This window comes from Brassica oleracea, chromosome C3, assembly GCF_000695525.1.
Source record: "Brassica oleracea var. oleracea cultivar TO1000 chromosome C3, BOL, whole genome shotgun sequence".
Lineage (NCBI taxonomy): Eukaryota > Viridiplantae > Streptophyta > Magnoliopsida > Brassicales > Brassicaceae > Brassica > Brassica oleracea.
Window position 1 is genome coordinate 33,619,232 of NC_027750.1, and position 20,304 is coordinate 33,639,535.

Sequence of the window (20,304 nt, forward strand, 5' to 3'; positions counted from 1 at the left end):
ACAAGTAATTTTTGAAAATGTGGCCTTTGTTTTGCATTTATAATATGTGGTCTGAAGCCTTATAGAAGGACGGACCTGTTTGTGAGGATAATTTTTCTTTAGTCACCAAATCGCGGCTGAAGTATGACAAATATAAGTCATCGTAGTTCCTTTACGAAACCTTTTTGTCTTAATACTTACAATGATCTATATTTTTAAATCTCTTTTAAAAACTACTGTTTTTGTTATGTTTATTGCGTTTGTTATCGATCGTTTGTTTCGTATCGTTCATTTGGTTTTCCCAGTTTGAACCTTTATACTACAGTTATGGTTTTTACGACTAGAAATCTATTAATTCTTATGTTGTTTAATTTTTTAACCGTCTAAATATCAACTTTTTAGTTTATAAAGAAAAAGATATTTTCCATAGCCTTGACTTGATGTCGACCAAATCTATTAATTCCTTTAAACTGACTGAAACGGGTACTATAAATATCTTCCATAGCCTTGACTTGATGTCGACCAAAGTTATTACAACATGTCACATTAGTAATGCGTAACTTAAATGAACACAAGAGATAGTGACTGATTGATGGAGTCCACAAAGTACCAAAATGTCCTTAACAATCTGATGTGATCATGATTCACTTGAATTGTTTAAGTAAAGAATAGGCTGAAAAAAGTATCTGCCGACTTGTGAAAACATATGTTCTCTTGGATACTAAGGAAGCTTTTTTCCTTTTGGCAAAATCGAAACAAATCTTACACTTTATTTGGTTTATTAGTGGTGATGGAGGACGGGTTTGTAGGGTTGAGGCACATGTTGACGATTGTGTTCCTCTCTGGCTTCGCAGGATTCATGGAAGCACCTGTGATTACTGACGTCACCGTCGCCGCCGTTTGCTCCAGACCAGACGACTCATGTTCTCTCGCTGTCTACCTCACCGGTTTCCAGCAAGTGGTACACACCTTTGCTTATATATATTAGTTTCTACCTTTACTTTCTCTTAACCTGATTTTCTTTTGGTCAATTAATCTTATCAGAATTTCTTGATTATTAAAGTTTTGTTTTTTGTTGTTAAAATCTTTGCGTGAACTCAATATGTCAGATGCTTCCATATCTATTTCTGTCTCTTTTGTTGTTAGAACCTATCACTCAGATAATTGAATTTTTCTTAAGCAAATGATGTTTAAAAAATATTTATGATTTCTTTGACTTGGTTTATATAATTTATAATTTATATTTTCTGTTGCAACCATATAATTCGAATGGTTTAACCGATTTAAGCAACAGTTAAGTAATAGTATTTGTGCGATAATGTGTGCTATTGATGAAGGCAATAGGGTTGGGGACTATGGTAATGATGCCAGTAATTGGGAATCTATCAGACAGATATGGGATTAAAGCAATTCTCACTCTTCCCATGTGTCTCTCCATTCTTCCTCCTGGTCAGTTTTCACACATTTTCTTACGTTTCTTTCGTTAGACATTGAGGGGATAATATTGACCACTTTCCCAAATTAAAATAATGAAAATAAATAGAAAGAGAAAAAAAGAAAGAGTAGCGTTTCTCAGAGAAACTTTTCAACTTAAAAAAAAAATTATCTAATATGTGTCAATTGCTAATTGATTCAACATTTTGTATTTTAATTTGAACAATTGCTACATAAACTTATTGATAATGATGCTTTAGACGCATTAACAAACTGACACAGAAATAAAACTCGCTGTCTATATTGTTCACTATAAAAGTATAAAGTATAAAAACACAAGATTCGACGAATATGATATGTGTAATTTATTAGGAAACTAACGCGTGGAAGAAACCAAACTATGGTCCACTAAAACTATTGGCACGCCGATTCATCATCATTGTTCCTTCGATTAGTAAATACTAAATGAAAGGTGCACACTTTATGACAGACAAACACAACAGAAATTTTAAAAGAAACAAAAAATCAATCTATTACAGTTTCATATGAAATGACTAAATGAAAGGTGCACACTAATATCTATCATATCTAAATACGCAAGTAAATTAAACAGTACATATAAACAGAAGAGAAACATGATTTCTATTGGGTTGAAATGACGTAAGATAGTATTTGCTAGGGCTGGGAACTAATGGAACTGAAAACCCAAATTGAAACCAACTCAATATAATTGTAGGTTCAGTTTAGTTCTGATGGTTCATGTACGCCCAGGGCCGGCTTACACATCCAGTAGGCCCTGGGGCGAAACTAAAAAAAAAATCCTTAACACTTAAGTTTGTTACAAATTTACTCGAAGCGCATTTTTGTGCGACTGAAAAAATAATGCAAGTAAAAGGAAGAATAAGATATGGTTCGGGAACATGAACATCCAAATAGGCCTCGGAATTTAAATCAAAGCCTGCGGGCCCGCCCCATTTGACCCGCCGCAGGGCGGGTGCGGGTCGAGCGTTTTGAAAAAATCAAGTCGCGGGTGCGGGTGCGAGTTAAGACTATTTTTTGCCGGGCGGGTGCGGGTTGGTGGATTTTGATTTGCGGATACCCGCCAACCTGCAAAATAAAATAAAAAATAAAAAAAATCATTTTTTTTTGAAAAATTCGATTTTGTTTTTGAAAAATTCGATTCTTTTAGAAAAATAATTAATTTTTTTTAAATAATTAATTTTTTAAAAAAAATAATATGAAAAATTACTTATAAATATATTATTTTATAGAAAAACTAATTAAATAATTATTTTTTAATTAAAAATATAACCCGCGGGTCCCGCAGGTTACCCGCAAAATAAAGCGGGGCGGGTGCGGATATTAGTTTATTTCTTTGCGGGTTGAGCGGGTCGAAATTTTAACTAAAAAAATGAAACGATCCGCGGGTTGGCGGGTCGTGCGGGGCGGGTTGACCCGCGAACCCAGGCCTACATCCAAAAGATAAATGCAAACCTGAAAAAAATTAGTACATAAAAATTGATCTGTAATACTAAATAAATATCTTAAAATAACAGGACCCGTTAATAAATACATTCACAAAAACTTGTGATTTTATAAAGTCTATTCTAATGGGTTTCCTCTTGATCAAATAACAATAACTAGATGATAATCCGCGCGGGATTTTTATAATAATGTTTGTTTATTAAATGATTTTAACATTTTGTAACACTACAATTTTTATCGATTATAAAATGACCAACACAAATGTTGGTATCTTAAATATATCATCGTTGTTGAAAAGTGAACGTATTACATCTCATTTTAATTTTTTATAAGACTTCATACGCACAAAAAGAAATTAAATTTTGCGGCCGACACAAATCACCGAAACCAAATAGGCAACATCGATTGTATAATGACGAAAGAGGAATATGTTTTCTTCTCCCAATTTGTTTATTATTGACTCTCCATAAGTGATTTCATTTTCTACCTCTATAAAATTTTGCTTTCGTTATGGTCTTTGTTTCATTAATATGAGTTAAGTTTCTTTTTCTTTTAACTTATTCTATGAATACGGTGAATTACATAAGTGTCAATTTAAAAAATGGACATATGTAAAAATTAGTTTCATTCCAGATACATATATAAGAATCAAAATTTTGAAAAAAAAATCACCGGCAAACTGTGTTAAAATCTAATATATCAAATGTTATAGAATATACGTGCAGACTCGAAATATAAACGTCTGTTTAGTATATATTCACCGGTTCGGTCTAAAAATCATCTAATTCTATAACAACAAAACAAATGATTTATTTCAACAGTAAGGGTAATATCTGAATCCGAACGGGTAATATCCGAACCCAAATGGATATCCGAAGATAACCAAACATAAGTAACTAAACCCTTTATTTCTAGTTTACTTCTCTCATTTTACTCAAAATATTTACTCATTAGATAATATACATATACTTATGGACAAAATCATTTGTTACTCACTTAAAATACATATCAAGCTCTTGTTTCTTGCATAAACAAAAGTTGCATCAAAAATTTCAAAACAACAACTAAATTAGTGTCTTTCTGTTTTTAAAGTTTTATCTCCAAACCTTTTAATAGTTTAATCTTTTAAAAATTAGAAAAACGGTTAAGTTAAATATATTTTAAATACAAAAACTTAAACAATGAATAATTTATTTATTTTTTCTTCAAAATTTAAATATCCAAACCCGACCCAAAATATCCGAACCCGAACATAAAATACCCAAATCCGACTCGAAGTGTAGAAATACCCGAACGTGTTCTATACTTTTATACTGAAATATCTGATATGAACCCGAACGTGTATCCGAACGCCCACCCCTACGATATATGATCATTTGTATCTTGCTTGAACAAAAAAAAAAAAGTTAAACCATTGATCACAAAATTTTCAATGTGAGACTTTTTACCTTTTTTAGTAATTTATAGTCGTTTTTAAAAATTCAAAATATAACATATAAGAAAAAATCTATTTTTTTTTATTATATGCTCAATGTGATTTTAAATTTCTTTAAATAGTATAAAATTAAATAAAAAAGAGAGAAGTTAGAAAAATTGTTATCAAATATGTATTATTCATAATCATTAATTATCATATATATGTTAACCTTATTAGGTAATTCTGTAACTTTTATTTAAGAAAAGAAAAATATTCATTTGTACACTACTAATTAATTTGATAGTTAGCTTAATAAAAAACATAGTATATGTTTATATGGACCAACTTATTTTTTTAACAATTCTAAGAATCATTCTCGTAATGACACGTGGCTACGAAAATATGTTGTAATGCTCTAGGATTAATATATAGGGGATGATATCATAATATGGTTCTGGTTTGTTTTTTTGTCAACAACAATGAATATAACTTAAAATGTTAAGAAATTGCAAAACTGAAATTGTGTTCAAACCGGTTTCTAGTTTTCAGTCACCACACAGAGATACAAGATGCAGGGAGGGGTTTAAACTGAATTGATTATCTTATCGAAAGTAAAATCGTCCATAATCATAGTTGAAGGGGAAAAAAGTTACGGGGATAAGAAAAGTTCCAAATAGCAAGACGAGAATAAACCTATAAAACTATTTTCTTTAGATCATCACAAAACTAAAAAAATTGTGGGCCCCCTATTATGGGCCCTGGGTGATCGCCGTGCCCACCCCTGCAACTAAGCCGGCTCTGTGTACGCAGATAGAGTAGTACATATATCTTATTAAATATGCTTTAGAAAAAAAAGATTACCAAAAAATTATATGCTAAAAATATTAAATATTAGTCAATTTAAGGTATTTTAATATTTTAAGTATTTTTTTGTTTGCTATGAATTTTCAAATATATAGTTATTTTAGAGATATTTTTAGATTTTTAGATATTTTATGTATTTTAGATATTGTAAATATCTGAATACTAGGTATTTTGCCCGGATATGCTGGTTTACTCTTCTTATAAAATATTTATTATTTTATTTTTGTTAATTCAAGAAACATCTCGATAATTTATTATTTATGTTTTCCAAAATTTTAAATCAAATATAAAACTATTTATATATGACAGTGGTTTTACTTAAAATATATATGTTTATTATTGTGTTGAAATTTCAAAAACACTCATATATTAGAAATTTTTTAGAAAATATATTTATACAAATGTTCTTGCCTGATTAATATTTTTATATCTTACTTGTTTTAACTTTTATAACAAAAAAATATTATTTCAAGATAACAATACAATATATAAGAATTATCTTCTTTATAAAAAATATTAAATTACTAATATAAAAATTCTTTTTTATTTATACAGTAAATTATATATAAAAATCATTAAGGGTATCTAATAAAATTTTAATTATTTATTATTCATTAAAGGTATAAATGATATTAACTACTGTAACTTTTAACGTAAAAGCTCGAATGCAAAAAATATTTTTCAAATAAAAAATACATATACTTATATTATTGTAAACAGAATATGAGCAATGAATTTTTTGCATGTTTATTCCATAAATAATGAACTATATTTATATGGATACAATCGAAAGATTTAAAATTATCTAAACGATATGATATTCTAGAAGATAAACATTATAATGATTATCCACATATGTGATTATCTATAGAGCTCCTCTTTAAAAACGGTGCATATGAACTAATTTCTTGAATGTAACAGTTGGAAGTGCTTTTATGAACGTTTCAACTAAATTTTCATTTTAATAAACTTGTAAAACATGAGCATTTTTATTCTTCTACAGATCTCGGATAGAAAAAAGCTTCGAAAGAATATAATTTGTTTTATCTCCTTTTATATATTTATCTTTGAGTTATGCAATGCATGTAACATTTTCTTTGTATATCACTGTTGGACTTCTCTCACTACAGATATATCACAATTTTCTCGTATATGTTGAAAAAATATCATAAGTCACTACTGCGTTCATGGATAACCAAAATCTTTGCACTATAAGATGAAGTGTATTTGGTTTGCTTCATATAATGCCAAAAATAGCGGTACCACCATATGTGAAAACATATCATGTTTGTGATCTAACATTGTAGAGATCATATAGGTATCATGCATCTACAAAGCCAGTCAAATCTTTCTCGGATGGGTTAGGAAAGAATAGACCCATATCTTTTGTACAGCAACAAAGTATATATTTAATCTATTTTAGTGCCCACGAGTTGAACATGAGCTAAATTTTGTCTACGAATTTACTGCAAATTAATATGTCAGGCATTGTATGGCTAGCAAGATACATTAATGCTCTTATTGCACTTAAGTAAAGTACATAATGACCAAGAACTTGTTTTCTAGAAGACATAAGTGATCTTTATTCACTTTAAATGATTTTACAACCATTGGACTACAGAATCTTATAAGCACATTATGTGTATGTCGTTTAATGCACTAGGATTCTATTCTTCAAGTGCTCAGTTTGTAATCCCGGACAAAATTATGTTTTTTCGTGATCTTTCATCTCAAATTTTTTCTTTGAATATTTCATTGCCTAGATAAATCTCTTTAGGAATTCTAATAATGTTTAAATCATCAACATACACTGCAATTATAACATATCCTTGGCTAAATCTATTTATAAAAATGCATAGACTGTTTGGATCATTTTTAGTCTTTCTTTAACAAGTATTCATTAAGGTGATTAGACCACATACACCCTGATTGTTTCAGTCCACAAAATGATCGATTTAACTTTATGCAGTATTGTTCTCGAGAAATAGATTTTGCTGCTTCTAGCAAGTTAAACCATTCTACGACTTTAATATAAAAAATCAATATCTAGTAGACCATATAATTATATTTTGACATCCATTAATCATAAATAGTATTTCTTCAATTTCCGAAATATAAAGAACCTGAAAGTAGTGAGAGAATATGTTTATTCATAATCGATCTAATATATTTGTGAAAATATTTGAGCAACTAAGTGTGCTTTGGTAAAATTGTGATATTTTACCATTTTGATCTTCTTTCACATAAAGACTCATTTATGTCCTACTGGCATTATACCTTGAGGTAATACGAACTACTGGTCCAAATACTTTTCGTAAGAGATTTCAAGTTTGCGCATATTGCTTCATTCCCTTTTGGCCAATCATTTCTCTGTTTACACTATGCAATAGATTTGGTTCATGATCCTCGTCCATAATATCTAGTGCTATCTTGCGTGAAAAATTCCATTGATGTCGATTTGCTTTTGATTCCACTTTATTCTAGACATGATATAATTAGTTTAGATCTGATATTTTCAGGTACCTGAATCTCTTTATTTTTCATGTTGAAGACTCGAAAATATTCAGTTTGACCATTTCCCATTTTTGCTCCTTTTATTTTCCGATAGTTTTTATCGTTCCAACCAATAGCTCTACCACACTTCAGTCGTGCATTCGAATTATTAGCAGTTTGATTTTGTCATTCTTGGATATTTATTATAATTGGAGTATTTACGGCTGGTATATGTGACTTTTTGAGTCAGTAAATGCGTCTCGCAACTAAATTGCTAAGTTATGCAAATGAATTATCTTTTGAACTTCTATCTCACATTCTTTAGTCCGAGAATCAAGATAATGATAATTCATTCTATTTAAATTCTTTTTCCAATTTTTTAATTTTCCATAATGTTGGAAAGACAAACTTATTAAAATGTCAATCTAATCAAGCTTTAATTAAATCCCACGTGGATGGTTCAAAAATACTTAATTATCAATGGAGAATAATATCCAACATATAAATTCATAACCTACTTTGAGGTTCCATCTTAGATTGTTGTGGTAGAGAAATTTGGACGTATGCAGCACACACAAACAAATATTTTAAGATGAAAAATATTTGATTCCTGACCCACAATTTTGATGGGAGAACTGATGATTACTCGTTGGTCTAAAATGTATCGATGTTGATCCATGTAATATGGCATGCCCCCAAGCAGAGATTAGATGTTTTGGTATCATAAGTAATGGTCTAGCAATTAACTGGTGATGTTTGATTAATGATTCAGCTAAACTATTTTGTATGTGAATATGTGCTACAAGATGTTCAACACCTACCCTGGGATGTAAGTTCACGAGCATTATCGAGACGAATTGCTTTAAAAAGAAAAAAAACTGAAAAATATGCTTGTAACTTAATTAATTGAGCAAGCATACGCTAAGTTTTGCATGGGCCGACAACAAATATACATAGGACTATCTAGTATATGCATCAATTAAAACCATGTAATGTAGAAATGTTTCACAAAGTGGATGAATCCGTCCACAAATATCTCCTTGTATCCATTTCAGGATGTTTATCTTTGCCGGTGAAGACCGTATGATTAATTTTTCTTGTGACAAAGCATCACATTTTAAGTAAAACTTTCTTGTTCTCAATGAAAGTCCACAAAAAACTGTGATCATCTTTTGCATCATTTCTGAACCGGCATGGCCGAACCGGTTATGCCAAACAATTTCAGTAAACTTTTGGTTTATTAAAGCATTTGACTCAATTAGTATAATACGATTCCATTGAGATTTCATGTAATTTTTCCACAGTATTTTAGAGCTATGAGTAATAATTTGAAGGTATTCATTATTTCCTTCACTCCTAGTCTTAATATGATATTCATTTCATCAAATATTCTCAAAGCTCAATAAAATTCTTTGAGACTCAAGAGAATACAATGCATAAACAATTTTAATTTGCATTGGCATTATCATATTTACTCTTCAAAAACCTTCAATTATCTTTATGCTAACTGCTACAGTACTTACATTAGCCTCTTGCTTTGTCAAATGAGAAAAATATTTTTTATTTTTTTAAGAATATTGTGACTAATTTCACTATATGCCAAATAGAAATCTCCATCATCCATTATTTTCAAATAGATAAAATAAATCGAAAAAATTAGTTACCGCAAAATATAAATTTTAACCATGTCTAAACAAAACAAAAACAGTTTCATAAATGAAAACAAATCCATAAATCAAAAAATAAATTTCTTCTAATACAAATCATTTTTCGCTTCGTCAGGGGAAACATGTGGTGATGATATGGTCAAATCTATGAATGAATATAAATACGTATGTATGAAATAGGGTTCACGTAATAGAGTATGAAAACAATGTAAAATAGCCTCTTCATTTGGAAATAGAGGTTTTGATATGGGCAATGGAAAGTATGAGGAACTTAAGACAGTTTCATGTGACATTTGCAAACAAAACGATTATTCACAATTGGTGAAGATAGTTTCGAAACCCGAAGAACGGCTGGTGTTTGCAACTTATCTACAATACATAGGGAAACTAAAGGAGAGTTTCACCCACTCAATGTTGATAAATATTCCTAGAACGAAGAACAAAAAGGCGGATATGCTTGTCCGCAGTACTCGTAATCAACCATCGTTTGTCTAATAAATGTAAAGAATGAACTCTATAGGTACATATACATATGTCCAAAAAAATCTGAACATGATCAATTCCTATCTCCCAATTCCTATCTCCCAACGAATATCTAAATACCCATGTTAATACCTATAATTTACAACAACAAAAACCACATGTTGGTAAAATAGTAGATTGCAGCATCAGTGGGTTTCATTGAGCAACGTCAGCGTCAACTAAGAGGAGGTGATTGGTGAAGGCTAACGGGCCGGTGTCATTGGACCACCTTCTTTTTCTTAATAAAATCAAAACCAATTGGACCTTTTTTTAGAAACTTTAAAATAATCCAATGATGGTATTCCACTGTATATTACATACTATCTTATTATAAAGTTGCTTACGACACATATTAATATATTTTTAAAGTTATGACATGTGTTAAAATAAGTTTCCTTAAAATTATTTTCTCAAAATTTAAAATAACATAATTGTAACATGTGTTAAAAACAATTTCCTTATAATAATTTTCTTAAAATTAGTTTTCCGACGTTTCAAATTAAGATGATCACAACGCATAACAATAACAAGATTCAAGATTATGACATGTAACAAAAACAGTTCCCCTATAAATATTATAATTATTTAATAATAATTAAGAATGTTGTTGTGTTTAGTTTTTTTAATGTGCTTGGTCACATAATAAAATCAAACACATGTTTGTATATGATGTTGTGTTTATACAACACTTATTATTATTACTGTAATTTACGTTTGTACGTGTTTGATAAAAAAAAAAAGACAAGTATCATATATCACTTTATTAGGCTTTTTTATTTAGTATTTTTCTTTTAATTCAAATTTTAATAAATTTATTATCTGGAAATATGTCATCAAATAAACAACGAAAAATTATTTAAAACTATAATAACTTAATAAAAACATCATTATTGGAAAAGTAAAAAGAAATTTTTTTTGTAAAAAATAAAATCATAGGAATAAAATTTATCTTACTTGATGAGAAGGTAAAATAGTTTAATTTTAAAAATCTGATATATTTGAAATTAAAATGATTTATTTTTATATATGAAAATACAATTTAGGGCATTCATGAGATGCTGAGTATGTATGTGTAGGTCATATTATATGTATGTATACTTTGTTTACTAGTTCGATTCACATGTATTTTCTGAACCAAACGGATATCTAAAATACCCCATAATAGAGATTATTTTGGTATTTAACAAACTTGAACTGGCTTTTCGATCCGTTATGGAGTGATTAGTTGGAATGTAAATGCATGCTTTAACTTTTATCTACAGTTTTTAAATTACCAATCATGCTTTAAGTCAATTTTTAAAACTACAAAAAAAATAAAAAAATGGGTGTAAACCCTTTATTTAATACATCAATATTTTTTGTACTGTAGGAAAAATATGTGGCTGTAGAAATATATTTCTAGTGTCTTTATTTTTTCTATTTAATTTTTAGAGTATACATCTACAGCAAAAAAAACTTTAAAGTCTAAATTTTATAGCAGCACATATTTTAAGGTTACAATCCAACCAATCACACCCCTCTCTCCTCGTATTAGTATTACACATCAATTTTCGTATTTATCATTTCTTAAAATATTTTCTGATATGAAAAATAAAATCAAGATTATGCGGCTGAAAATATTTCTTTCTCAGTAATATTAGGCTACAGAAGGGATACACATTTTTTCTACCTGTTTTACATAATCAAGATTCTGACCGCTTTGGTATGCGAAGGTGCCGTTGACTGCCTCGCCTTTGCTTATGTGGTAATTTTTCTCTGTTTTCCCAGTTGATATTATTGTTAGTATAATAAAATATCTCTATTATTTGTGTCATTTTACTTCATTTCATTTTTAACTTTCAGGGAGAAAATATTCACGACAGAACAAGAATATCAGCGTTTAGCATTTTAGCTGGTATCAAAATGATCTCTGCACTTTGCGGAACATTAGTTGCTCGATTTCTACCCGTAGCATTGATTTTTAAGGTAAGTTATCCTCTTTAACGTCAAATCTTCATGTGTGATTCAAAATCTTATCAATCGAACTTTATCTCGAAAAATAAGAGCCATGCTTTTTGTGTGTATAAATTAGGTTTCAGCTATATCTTTTCTTGTTGGTCTGTTGTACATGAGAATTTTCCTAAAGAAAAGGCTAAACAATGATGAAGTTCGTCATCATCATCAAGATGAGCACGCTAGCAGTGATGTTACGATGTTAGCAGAGCCGATTCTAAATGACGCAGCCATTAAAACAAGGGTATTTAACAAGAAGCAATCTTCTTTGAAAGATATGATATTCTTGATGAAAACTAGGTATATTTAAATGCATGTATTTATATATCAATCTAGATATAATGATGGATATGGCTCCTTTTTTGGTAATCAATACGGATTTTTATTGCAGTACCATATTCGTGCAAGCATTGGTTGTTACGTTCTTCAGCAGTTTCTCAGATAGTGGAATGCAGTCTGCTTTCTTGGTTTAGCTCATATATATCATTTTATATTTGAGTGTTTTTATTATTATCAATTAATGAATAAAAACATATGAAGTTTTTTGTAACTATGTAGTATTTTCTGAAAGCGCGTTTTGGATTTGACAAGAACCAGTTTGCTGATCTCCTGCTGTTGATTACCATCGTTGGGTCTATCTCTCAAGTAATTAATTACGAGTTATGTGTAAATAACACTTCAATATTTTTTGTACATCATGCCTTAAATAAATTTACTATCATCAGCTGTTTGTACTGCCAAGATTTGCCTCTAGCATTGGAGAACGCAAACTTTTATCAACAGGTCTTTTTATGGAATTTATGAACGTAAGCAGCATTTTTTTGTCTTGAAATCCTAAATAATTGATCTCGGCATGTATTTAGAATGGTGCATGTGTTTCTGATGCAGATGGCCATTGTCAGCATTTCTTGGGCACCATGGGTGAGTCGGTTGAAAGTAAGGACTTGAGTCAATGTTCAAATCTCAATATTATTTTATGTTTTCTTCTTGTTTCTAATTTCTCAGGTTCCTTATCTCACCACTGTGTTTGTACCTGGAGCCATAATTGTGATGCCATCAGTAAGAATGTTGACATTATCATTAGTTCTTAACAATGGTGTTTTTTCTACTTAACCGACTCTAAACAATTTGGTTATAGGTTTGTGGTATTGCTTCAAGACAAGTCGGACCCGGTGAACAGGTAGGAATTAGTATATATCTTGTTGTAGGATTGAGTGTTGGTTCTGTGAATTATGTTTGAGTTGATGAAGGGGAAAGTGCAAGGATGCATATCTGGAGTGAAGTCCTTTGGGAAAGTTGTGGCACCATTTGTTTTCAGTCCACTGACAGGTTTGTGAAGCCGTAAGTACACAACTTACTGCTAAGTTTCATTTAGGCTATTGATATATATTGGTTTAATCTGTACAGCGTTGTTCCTCTCCAACAATGCACCATTTTATTTCCCTGGATTTAGCCTTCTGTGCATCGCCTTATCTTCGGTATGGACATTTCATCCTTCATGAGTACTTTGATTCGATTGTCCAGGAATAATGATGAACCAAACTTTTCATCCATGCGCAGATGATTGGTTTCTTGCAGAGCCTACTGATGAAAGATGTACCTCCTCAATCATTGAACAAAGAAATCAACAATAGCTCGAGGGAGGAAGTGTGATTACAGGAACTCACTATTTAAGTATATAAATAGTGTCAATATAGCATGTAACAACTCATCAAGTATATAAAGAGAGTGCTCTTGATTGTGTGGCAAACAAGTAAACGATTTCAGGAAACAAGAGAACATGATGATTTGGCCTTTCTTTGGGGTTTTCATGTAAGAATATTTTATATTCTTATATGACATATGTGTCTATTGGTTCAGTATAAAGATCAAGTTCATATTAATGTTATGGATTATAATATAAAAAACGATACCGTGATGGATTGGTTTCGATTAAAGTATTAGTATCGGGTGTATTGATAACCCTCTATCCTTACCGTATTAGTGTATTTCTCTATTGATTATTTATATGTATATATAGTATTTGTAGTTAGCTTATAATAACTACATAAAGATGATACTATATACATGTATATGGGGGTTACATAAAAGGTGGCTACATAAAAAAAAAAATGGTTACATGGTAATTGTCGTGAACCATCACAACCATTAACATAAATATATAAACCCCATGTTCCCTCCTTTGTAATGTATTTTTTTTTAACGTAACAAAAGACAATAATGTCAAAGAGAGAAAGACACGGTTGATTCCTCTCCATCCAAGGAATATTGAAAGTCAAAGGTTAAGGATAGAGAAGATCAATTGGTGGAATTGTATCCAAGCATGGATCAAGGTCAGTGTTTCTCTCTTCTTCTTTTAGAAAACTACTAGGGTTGAATTAAGATAAATCTAGTTTGGTCTTGGGTAGATTTCATAATTGAAATCATAAAAGTTAATCTTACATTTGGTATCAGAGCCATTCTAGATTTATTTAATTCACTGTAATTAGTTCTTATGTGTTCATGAACATATATGGTTAATTCCATTTTAAAGAGTGTTCATGATCCATGTTATAGTAAACGTATGTTGCTATCAAGTGTGTGTTCATATCATGTATATGCGCACGGTGTGTTCATATCATGTATATGTGCACGGTGTGTTGCGAACACGGTAACCGTAGTTGCGTAAAGGTTCCAGAAACTAATAATGTTTCTTTGAAGTATACAATAAGAGCACACGCTTGAATGTTATAAATGGATTCATGCGTGAGACAGAATGGTATAGATTCTAGGTTTAAGTGTACGGTTAACCGGTTGCATGCATGCGGTTTGATTTCCTGTTAAGGTTACGTAATATAATTGCATGAAATGGTCAAACAAGTCTGGATTATGTTTGTCCTGTTGTTGTCATTTCTTTTCGCAAGGAAGGATGAGAAATAACTGTTCGCGTGATGAAAAGTCACACTGCATGCATGTGTAACGTTAATTTGTGAAAGATTTTCACGGAAAGAATAATCATATCTTAAAATAGAATTGGTTGTACACTAGATTCTGGATATACGTAACCGTTATTATAGTGTGAAGAGTCACTAGTTTAGCATATTTTCTGGAATTATATTTATATACATGCATGAAACGTTGCATGCTAAATTCTGGAATTTGATTGACGGTTACTAAATTGTTATTGTGAAAAGTCACCACTAAAAGTGTGACTGAAGGATGTTTCACAACTCTGTAGAATCTGTTTGTCGCTGTATTAGTGAACGTGTGCATGGCATGCTTAATGAATGCATTAAACCTTTTTGTATTTGTAGTTCAATAATATCATAAAAGTTTAGGCGGTGATATATAGAGCCGTCGGTATATTTTAGTTAAATGTCTTGTATGGTTTGAGACATCAATATAATTCATTTAGTTTAAAATGCTTCCGCTGCATTTTAATAATAGGTAATTTGTGTTATGAAATATTGACACAATATAGAAATGATTATGTTATGAAATAATAACGTAATATTAAGATAAATTTACCTATTAATATTTTAATATTTATATAGTTTATAACATGTTAGTCACCAAAGTGACCTTGTTATTTTCTTATAATTATTAAAATTAATATAGTATGATTGATCATGATTAAGAAGATGTTAAATGACATGAAAGTTGTAGTGATCAATTATTTTATTTTCTATATTCTAGGAGATCACCCAAAAGTGGATCATTGAATATAGTTAATAATATAAAAAGGATTACTCATTTCTTTTACTATAGTTGATCGTATTTATACCCAAAGGTAGGATACTATTGACTTGAGTTTGAAATGATTAATCATTAAAGTCTATTTTAACATCACTGAAAGTGTTTGTGTTTAAGTATTGCCCAAAGGTTGCTTAAATACAAACTTGAAAGTTTATATTAATTTCAGAATCTGAAGTAAAGTTTCAAAGTAGTAAAGGGTAAGCATGTATTAAAGCTTGCAGCTTCAGCAAATGTATTTGCATTTGCTAACTCTGTCGTAAAGTTCAATGGTCTCATGGTCTGAAAAGATCCGGTTCACACTGGGTATGATGACATTAGACTTCACCATAGTAATTGATGTGGGGCTCTCAGCCATTATGGAAGATAGCTCATAATATGAAAAATTTATGTGTAAGATATGAGAGCAATCTAATAGGCTGAGTTTGAACGTAATGAGGTTGATGACGGTAGAAAGGGTTAAGTCGTCGATGTCTAAGACATAGTATAAGAAGGAATTTATAGTCGGATTCGGTTGTAAGTCGAATGTACGAAGTCTCATAAATGAGCTAACTATGAAAATGGTTGACTGGTCCCAGCTAATCCGTGATCATGTGACCCACATGTCTAATTTGGCTGTAAAGTTAAAGACCTTGGAAATGGAGGTGCACGAGAAGTTTCTGGTCCAATTCATCATGAACTCTATACCTCTTGAGATTAGCCAGTTTCAGGTGAATAACAACATCAGTAAAGATAATGAAACATTAGAGAATTAAAGGCTATGTTTATTCAAGAGGAGAGGAGATCAAGGAAGATGAAAGATCAAGTTGCTAACCTCGTAGTTTTTGGAAGTGTCAGTAGTAGCAAAAGAATCCCAAGTAGAAAGAACAAAAGGAATAACAAGTTTTTCCTGAAAGGACTTGAAAGTCAAATCCGAAAGGAAATGAAGTGTTTCTTTTGCAATAAAATGAGACTCTTCAAGTAGGATTGTCCTAAAAGGAAGGGTTGTTTTCATAAGAAGGTAAACATTAAAGTTTTTGTTTGCTATGAAAGAACATCTTGTTGAAATGTCGAGTATTACTTGGCGGTTGAAAGTAGAAGCATTAAGCACAGCACATCTAATGAAAGTTTTCTCGTGGCATTAAAGACTAGGTCACATTTCCAAAGAAAGAATGAGGTTGGTGAAGAGTGAAATTCCTCCTCAATTGGATTTTAGTGACCTACATGTATGTATAGACTGCATTAAAGGAAAGCAGACTAAACATACTGTAAAGAAACCAGCCACAAGTAGCACTCAGTTTCTTAGGTTAATACACACCGATATATGTGGCCCTTTCGATGCTCCTTCATGAAGCGGTGAAAAGGACCTCATCACTTTTATTGATGATTACTCACAGTATGTATATACTTATCTACTGCATGAAAGGTCTAAGTTTGTGGATGTCCTAAAGGTGTTCACTAATAAGATGGCAAGGCGGCTAGATAGAAAAGTAAAAGTAGTGAGATCTGATAGAAGTGAGCTGAGCTCTATGGAAAGTTACTTCAAAGTAGAGGCATTTGTGCACAATACAGTATATCCAATACTCTTTAGCATAATGGTGTAGTAGAGAGGCAGAATCATACTATAATAGAGATGGTTAGAAGCATGTTAAGTAATTGCTCTTTACTTCTTTAGTTGTGGGTATATATATGCATTAAGAACTGCAACGTATGTGTTGAACCAGGTTCCTAGTTAAGAAGTTCCTAAGATCCCTTACGAACTATGAATGGAAAGAAACCTGAAACATCTACATGTATGGGGTTGCTCATCAGAAATAAGGAAAAAAAAAAAAAAAAAAATCAAAAGGGTATAAATTTTAATTGTTTTAACCATAGTACGAGAATAGTTGAATCGGGTAATCTTAGGTTCATTGAGAATGGTAAAACTAGTGGGAGTTGTGAACTGCGAAAGGGTGGACATTAGTGAAATTCGGGTTGAAAGTTCCTTCACCTGAGGTAGTTGTTTATACACAATCGAACAACATGTGGTTGTACTGATCTCACTAGCTAAATATATAGTCAGTGAACTTGTCACAATTCAATTAGAAGATAGTGAACCACAAGTAACTTTAAAGCGATCTGAAAGGGAAGAAAATCTGCCATATCAAATGATTATGTGGTTGCTATAGAAAGTGAATGTGGCTTAAACATTAATGAAGACCCGATCTCATTCAAAAAGCCATGGAAAGTGACAATTCTGGAAAAGGTTAATGCCACAAAGACGTAAAAAATCTATGGGTGATTACAAAGTTTGGTACTTAGTAGAGTTGCCTGATGGTTTCAATACCGTTGGTTGTAAATGGTCTTTAAGACTAAACATGACTCGAAAGGTAACATTGGAAGTTACAAGGCTCGCCCTGTTGTTAAAGGTCTCACCCAGAAAAGAAGGCATTAATTATGAAAAGACTTTCTTTCCGTTTTTAAAGAATGATTCTCTTATAGTTGTTTTGGCTTTGGTTGCTCATTATGATCTTGAGTTTCACCAGATGGATGTTAACCTGTTTTTTCTGAATGGAAAGCTTAAGGAGGAAGTATATATGGACCAACATGAAAGTTTCATTGGCAAAGAACAGGCTCTCAAACATTGGTATTTAAAGTTTAATGATACCATCACGTCGAATATTTTTAGAGAGATTATCTTTGATCGATCTATCTATATTAAGGTCTGTGGGAGCAAATTTTTTGGTGTTGGTCTTATATGGTAATGTAATTTTGCTTGCTGAAAATAACATAGACATGTTACATGATGTAAAGTAGTATCTCTAAGAACTTTGAAGTGAAAGATATGGGTGAGACATCTTATGTGATCATGATAAAAATCTGCCAAGATAGATCACAAGGACTGTTGAGTTTCTCCCACATAAGATATATTAGTAAGATCTTAGAGATATATGGAATCGTAAAATGCTCCATAGGAATAGCTCCAATTCAGAAGGGGGATAAGTTTAATAAAATGTAAAGTCTTCAGAATGAATTGGGGCGTAAAGAAATAAAAATATTTCCTTAGACATTAGTGGTTGGGAGTTTGAATGTATTCAGCTTGATATCAGTTTTGATATTGGAAAGTTGGGCCGATATGAAAGTAATCCTAGAGTAAACCACTGGAACGCTGCAAAGAAAGGTCCTTTGGTACTTGCAAGGCACCAACGAGAACATGCTTACATAAAAGAGACCCAATCAATTAAAGGTCATTGTATTTTCAGATTCAAATTAAGCCGGATGCGTTGATGGTAAAATCAACGTTTAGGTATTGTTTCCATTATTTGTTGGAACAATTTAAAGGAAAATGGAAAGTAGTTTGTCATTGCTACTTCCACTATTAAGGTTGAATTGTGGCTTCAAAGCATACCACAATTCATGTATGGAACCTGCGGAAATTTATCTCAGGGCTTTGATTGTCGACACTAACGCCAAACCGCTGAGAGATTATGGTGATTATTTCGCAGATGTCTTCTTTTGAAAGGATAACAAGCACTGGAAGGATGCTAAGCACATTAAGTTATAGTACTTGTCTGTTAAAGGAGAAGTTCAGAAACATAGAGTGTCATTTGAGCACATAAGAAAAAGATATAATGATAGCGGATCCGCAAGATAAAGGTTTACCATCCAAGGCGTTCAATGGCCATTTAGAGCGTATGGGTATTATAGATAAAGCCTTGCTATTATATTATGGAATGCTCATTAAGATTTGACACCTAGGAATTCAGTTAAAGTTAAGTTTCTGATTTATTAAATATGTTATCATTAAAGTATGTGTATACACTTAAGGTTAATAGATAACATATGGTAAAGATTTGAGAATAAAAGTTCTTATCATGTAAGGATAATATAAAGTTAGAATTGGTTTGTGATACATGGAAGGGACCATGCCGATTAAATGACATACAACCGCCATGATTCGATCAATTTTAATTTTAGTAAAGATAAAGTGGACATGATGAAAAGTGCACATTAAAGTTATTGAACTCTTAAGACGACACAAATGTCAAGTGGGAGAATGTAAGAATATTTTATATTCTTATATGACATATGTGTCTATTGGTTCAGTATAAAGATCAAGTTCATATTAATGTTATGGATTCTAATATAAAAGACGATACCGTGATGGATTGGTTTCGATTAAAGTATTAGTATCGCGTGTATTGATAACCCTCTATCCTTACCATTTTAGTATTAGTGTATTTCTCTATTGATTATTTATATGTATATATAGTATTTGTAGTTAGCTTATAATAACTACATAAAGATGATACTATATACATGTATATGGGGGTTACATAAAAGGTGGCTACATAAAAAAAAAAATGGTTACATGGTAATTGTCGTGAACCATCACAACCATTACCATCACAACCATTAACATAAATATATAAACCACATGTTCCCTCCTTTGTAATGTATTTTTTTTTAACGTAACAAAAGACAATAATGTCAAAGAGAGAAAGACACGGTTGATTCCTCTCCATCCAAGGAATATTGAAAGTCAAAGGTTAAGGATAGAGAAGATCAATTGGTGGAATTGTATCCAAGCATGGATCAAGGTCAGTGTTTCTCTCTTCTTCTTTTAGAAAACTACTAGGGTTGAATTAAGATAAATCTAGTTTGGTCTTGGGTAGATTTCATAATTGAAATCATAAAAGTTAATCTTACATTTGGTATCAGAGCCATTCTAGATTTATTTAATTCACTGTAATTAGTTCT

General features: G+C 31.2%; 1 protein-coding gene across 2 annotated transcripts; it reads left to right on the forward strand.

The window, feature by feature from the left end:
• The first annotated feature begins 594 nt into the window (after positions 1–594).
• On the forward strand, positions 595–13,771 carry LOC106328785 (multidrug resistance protein 2-like). 2 transcript variants are annotated; one of them, XM_013767295.1, is made up of 14 exons: positions 595–940; positions 1,317–1,428; positions 11,574–11,605; positions 11,704–11,826; positions 11,933–12,153; positions 12,245–12,320; positions 12,412–12,498; positions 12,579–12,659; positions 12,742–12,774; positions 12,859–12,912; positions 12,992–13,033; positions 13,104–13,182; positions 13,261–13,331; positions 13,414–13,771. In XM_013767295.1, exons 1-14 carry the CDS (start codon positions 686–688, stop codon positions 13,504–13,506), a joined length of 1,359 nt encoding a protein of 452 aa, XP_013622749.1. In that variant the 5' UTR covers positions 595–685; the 3' UTR covers positions 13,507–13,771. The 2 variants fall into 2 exon arrangements, with proteins under 2 accessions (XP_013622749.1, XP_013622748.1); XM_013767294.1 differs by having other exon boundaries at positions 598–940; positions 11,493–11,605.
• Positions 13,772–20,304: the final 6,533 nt, after the last annotated feature.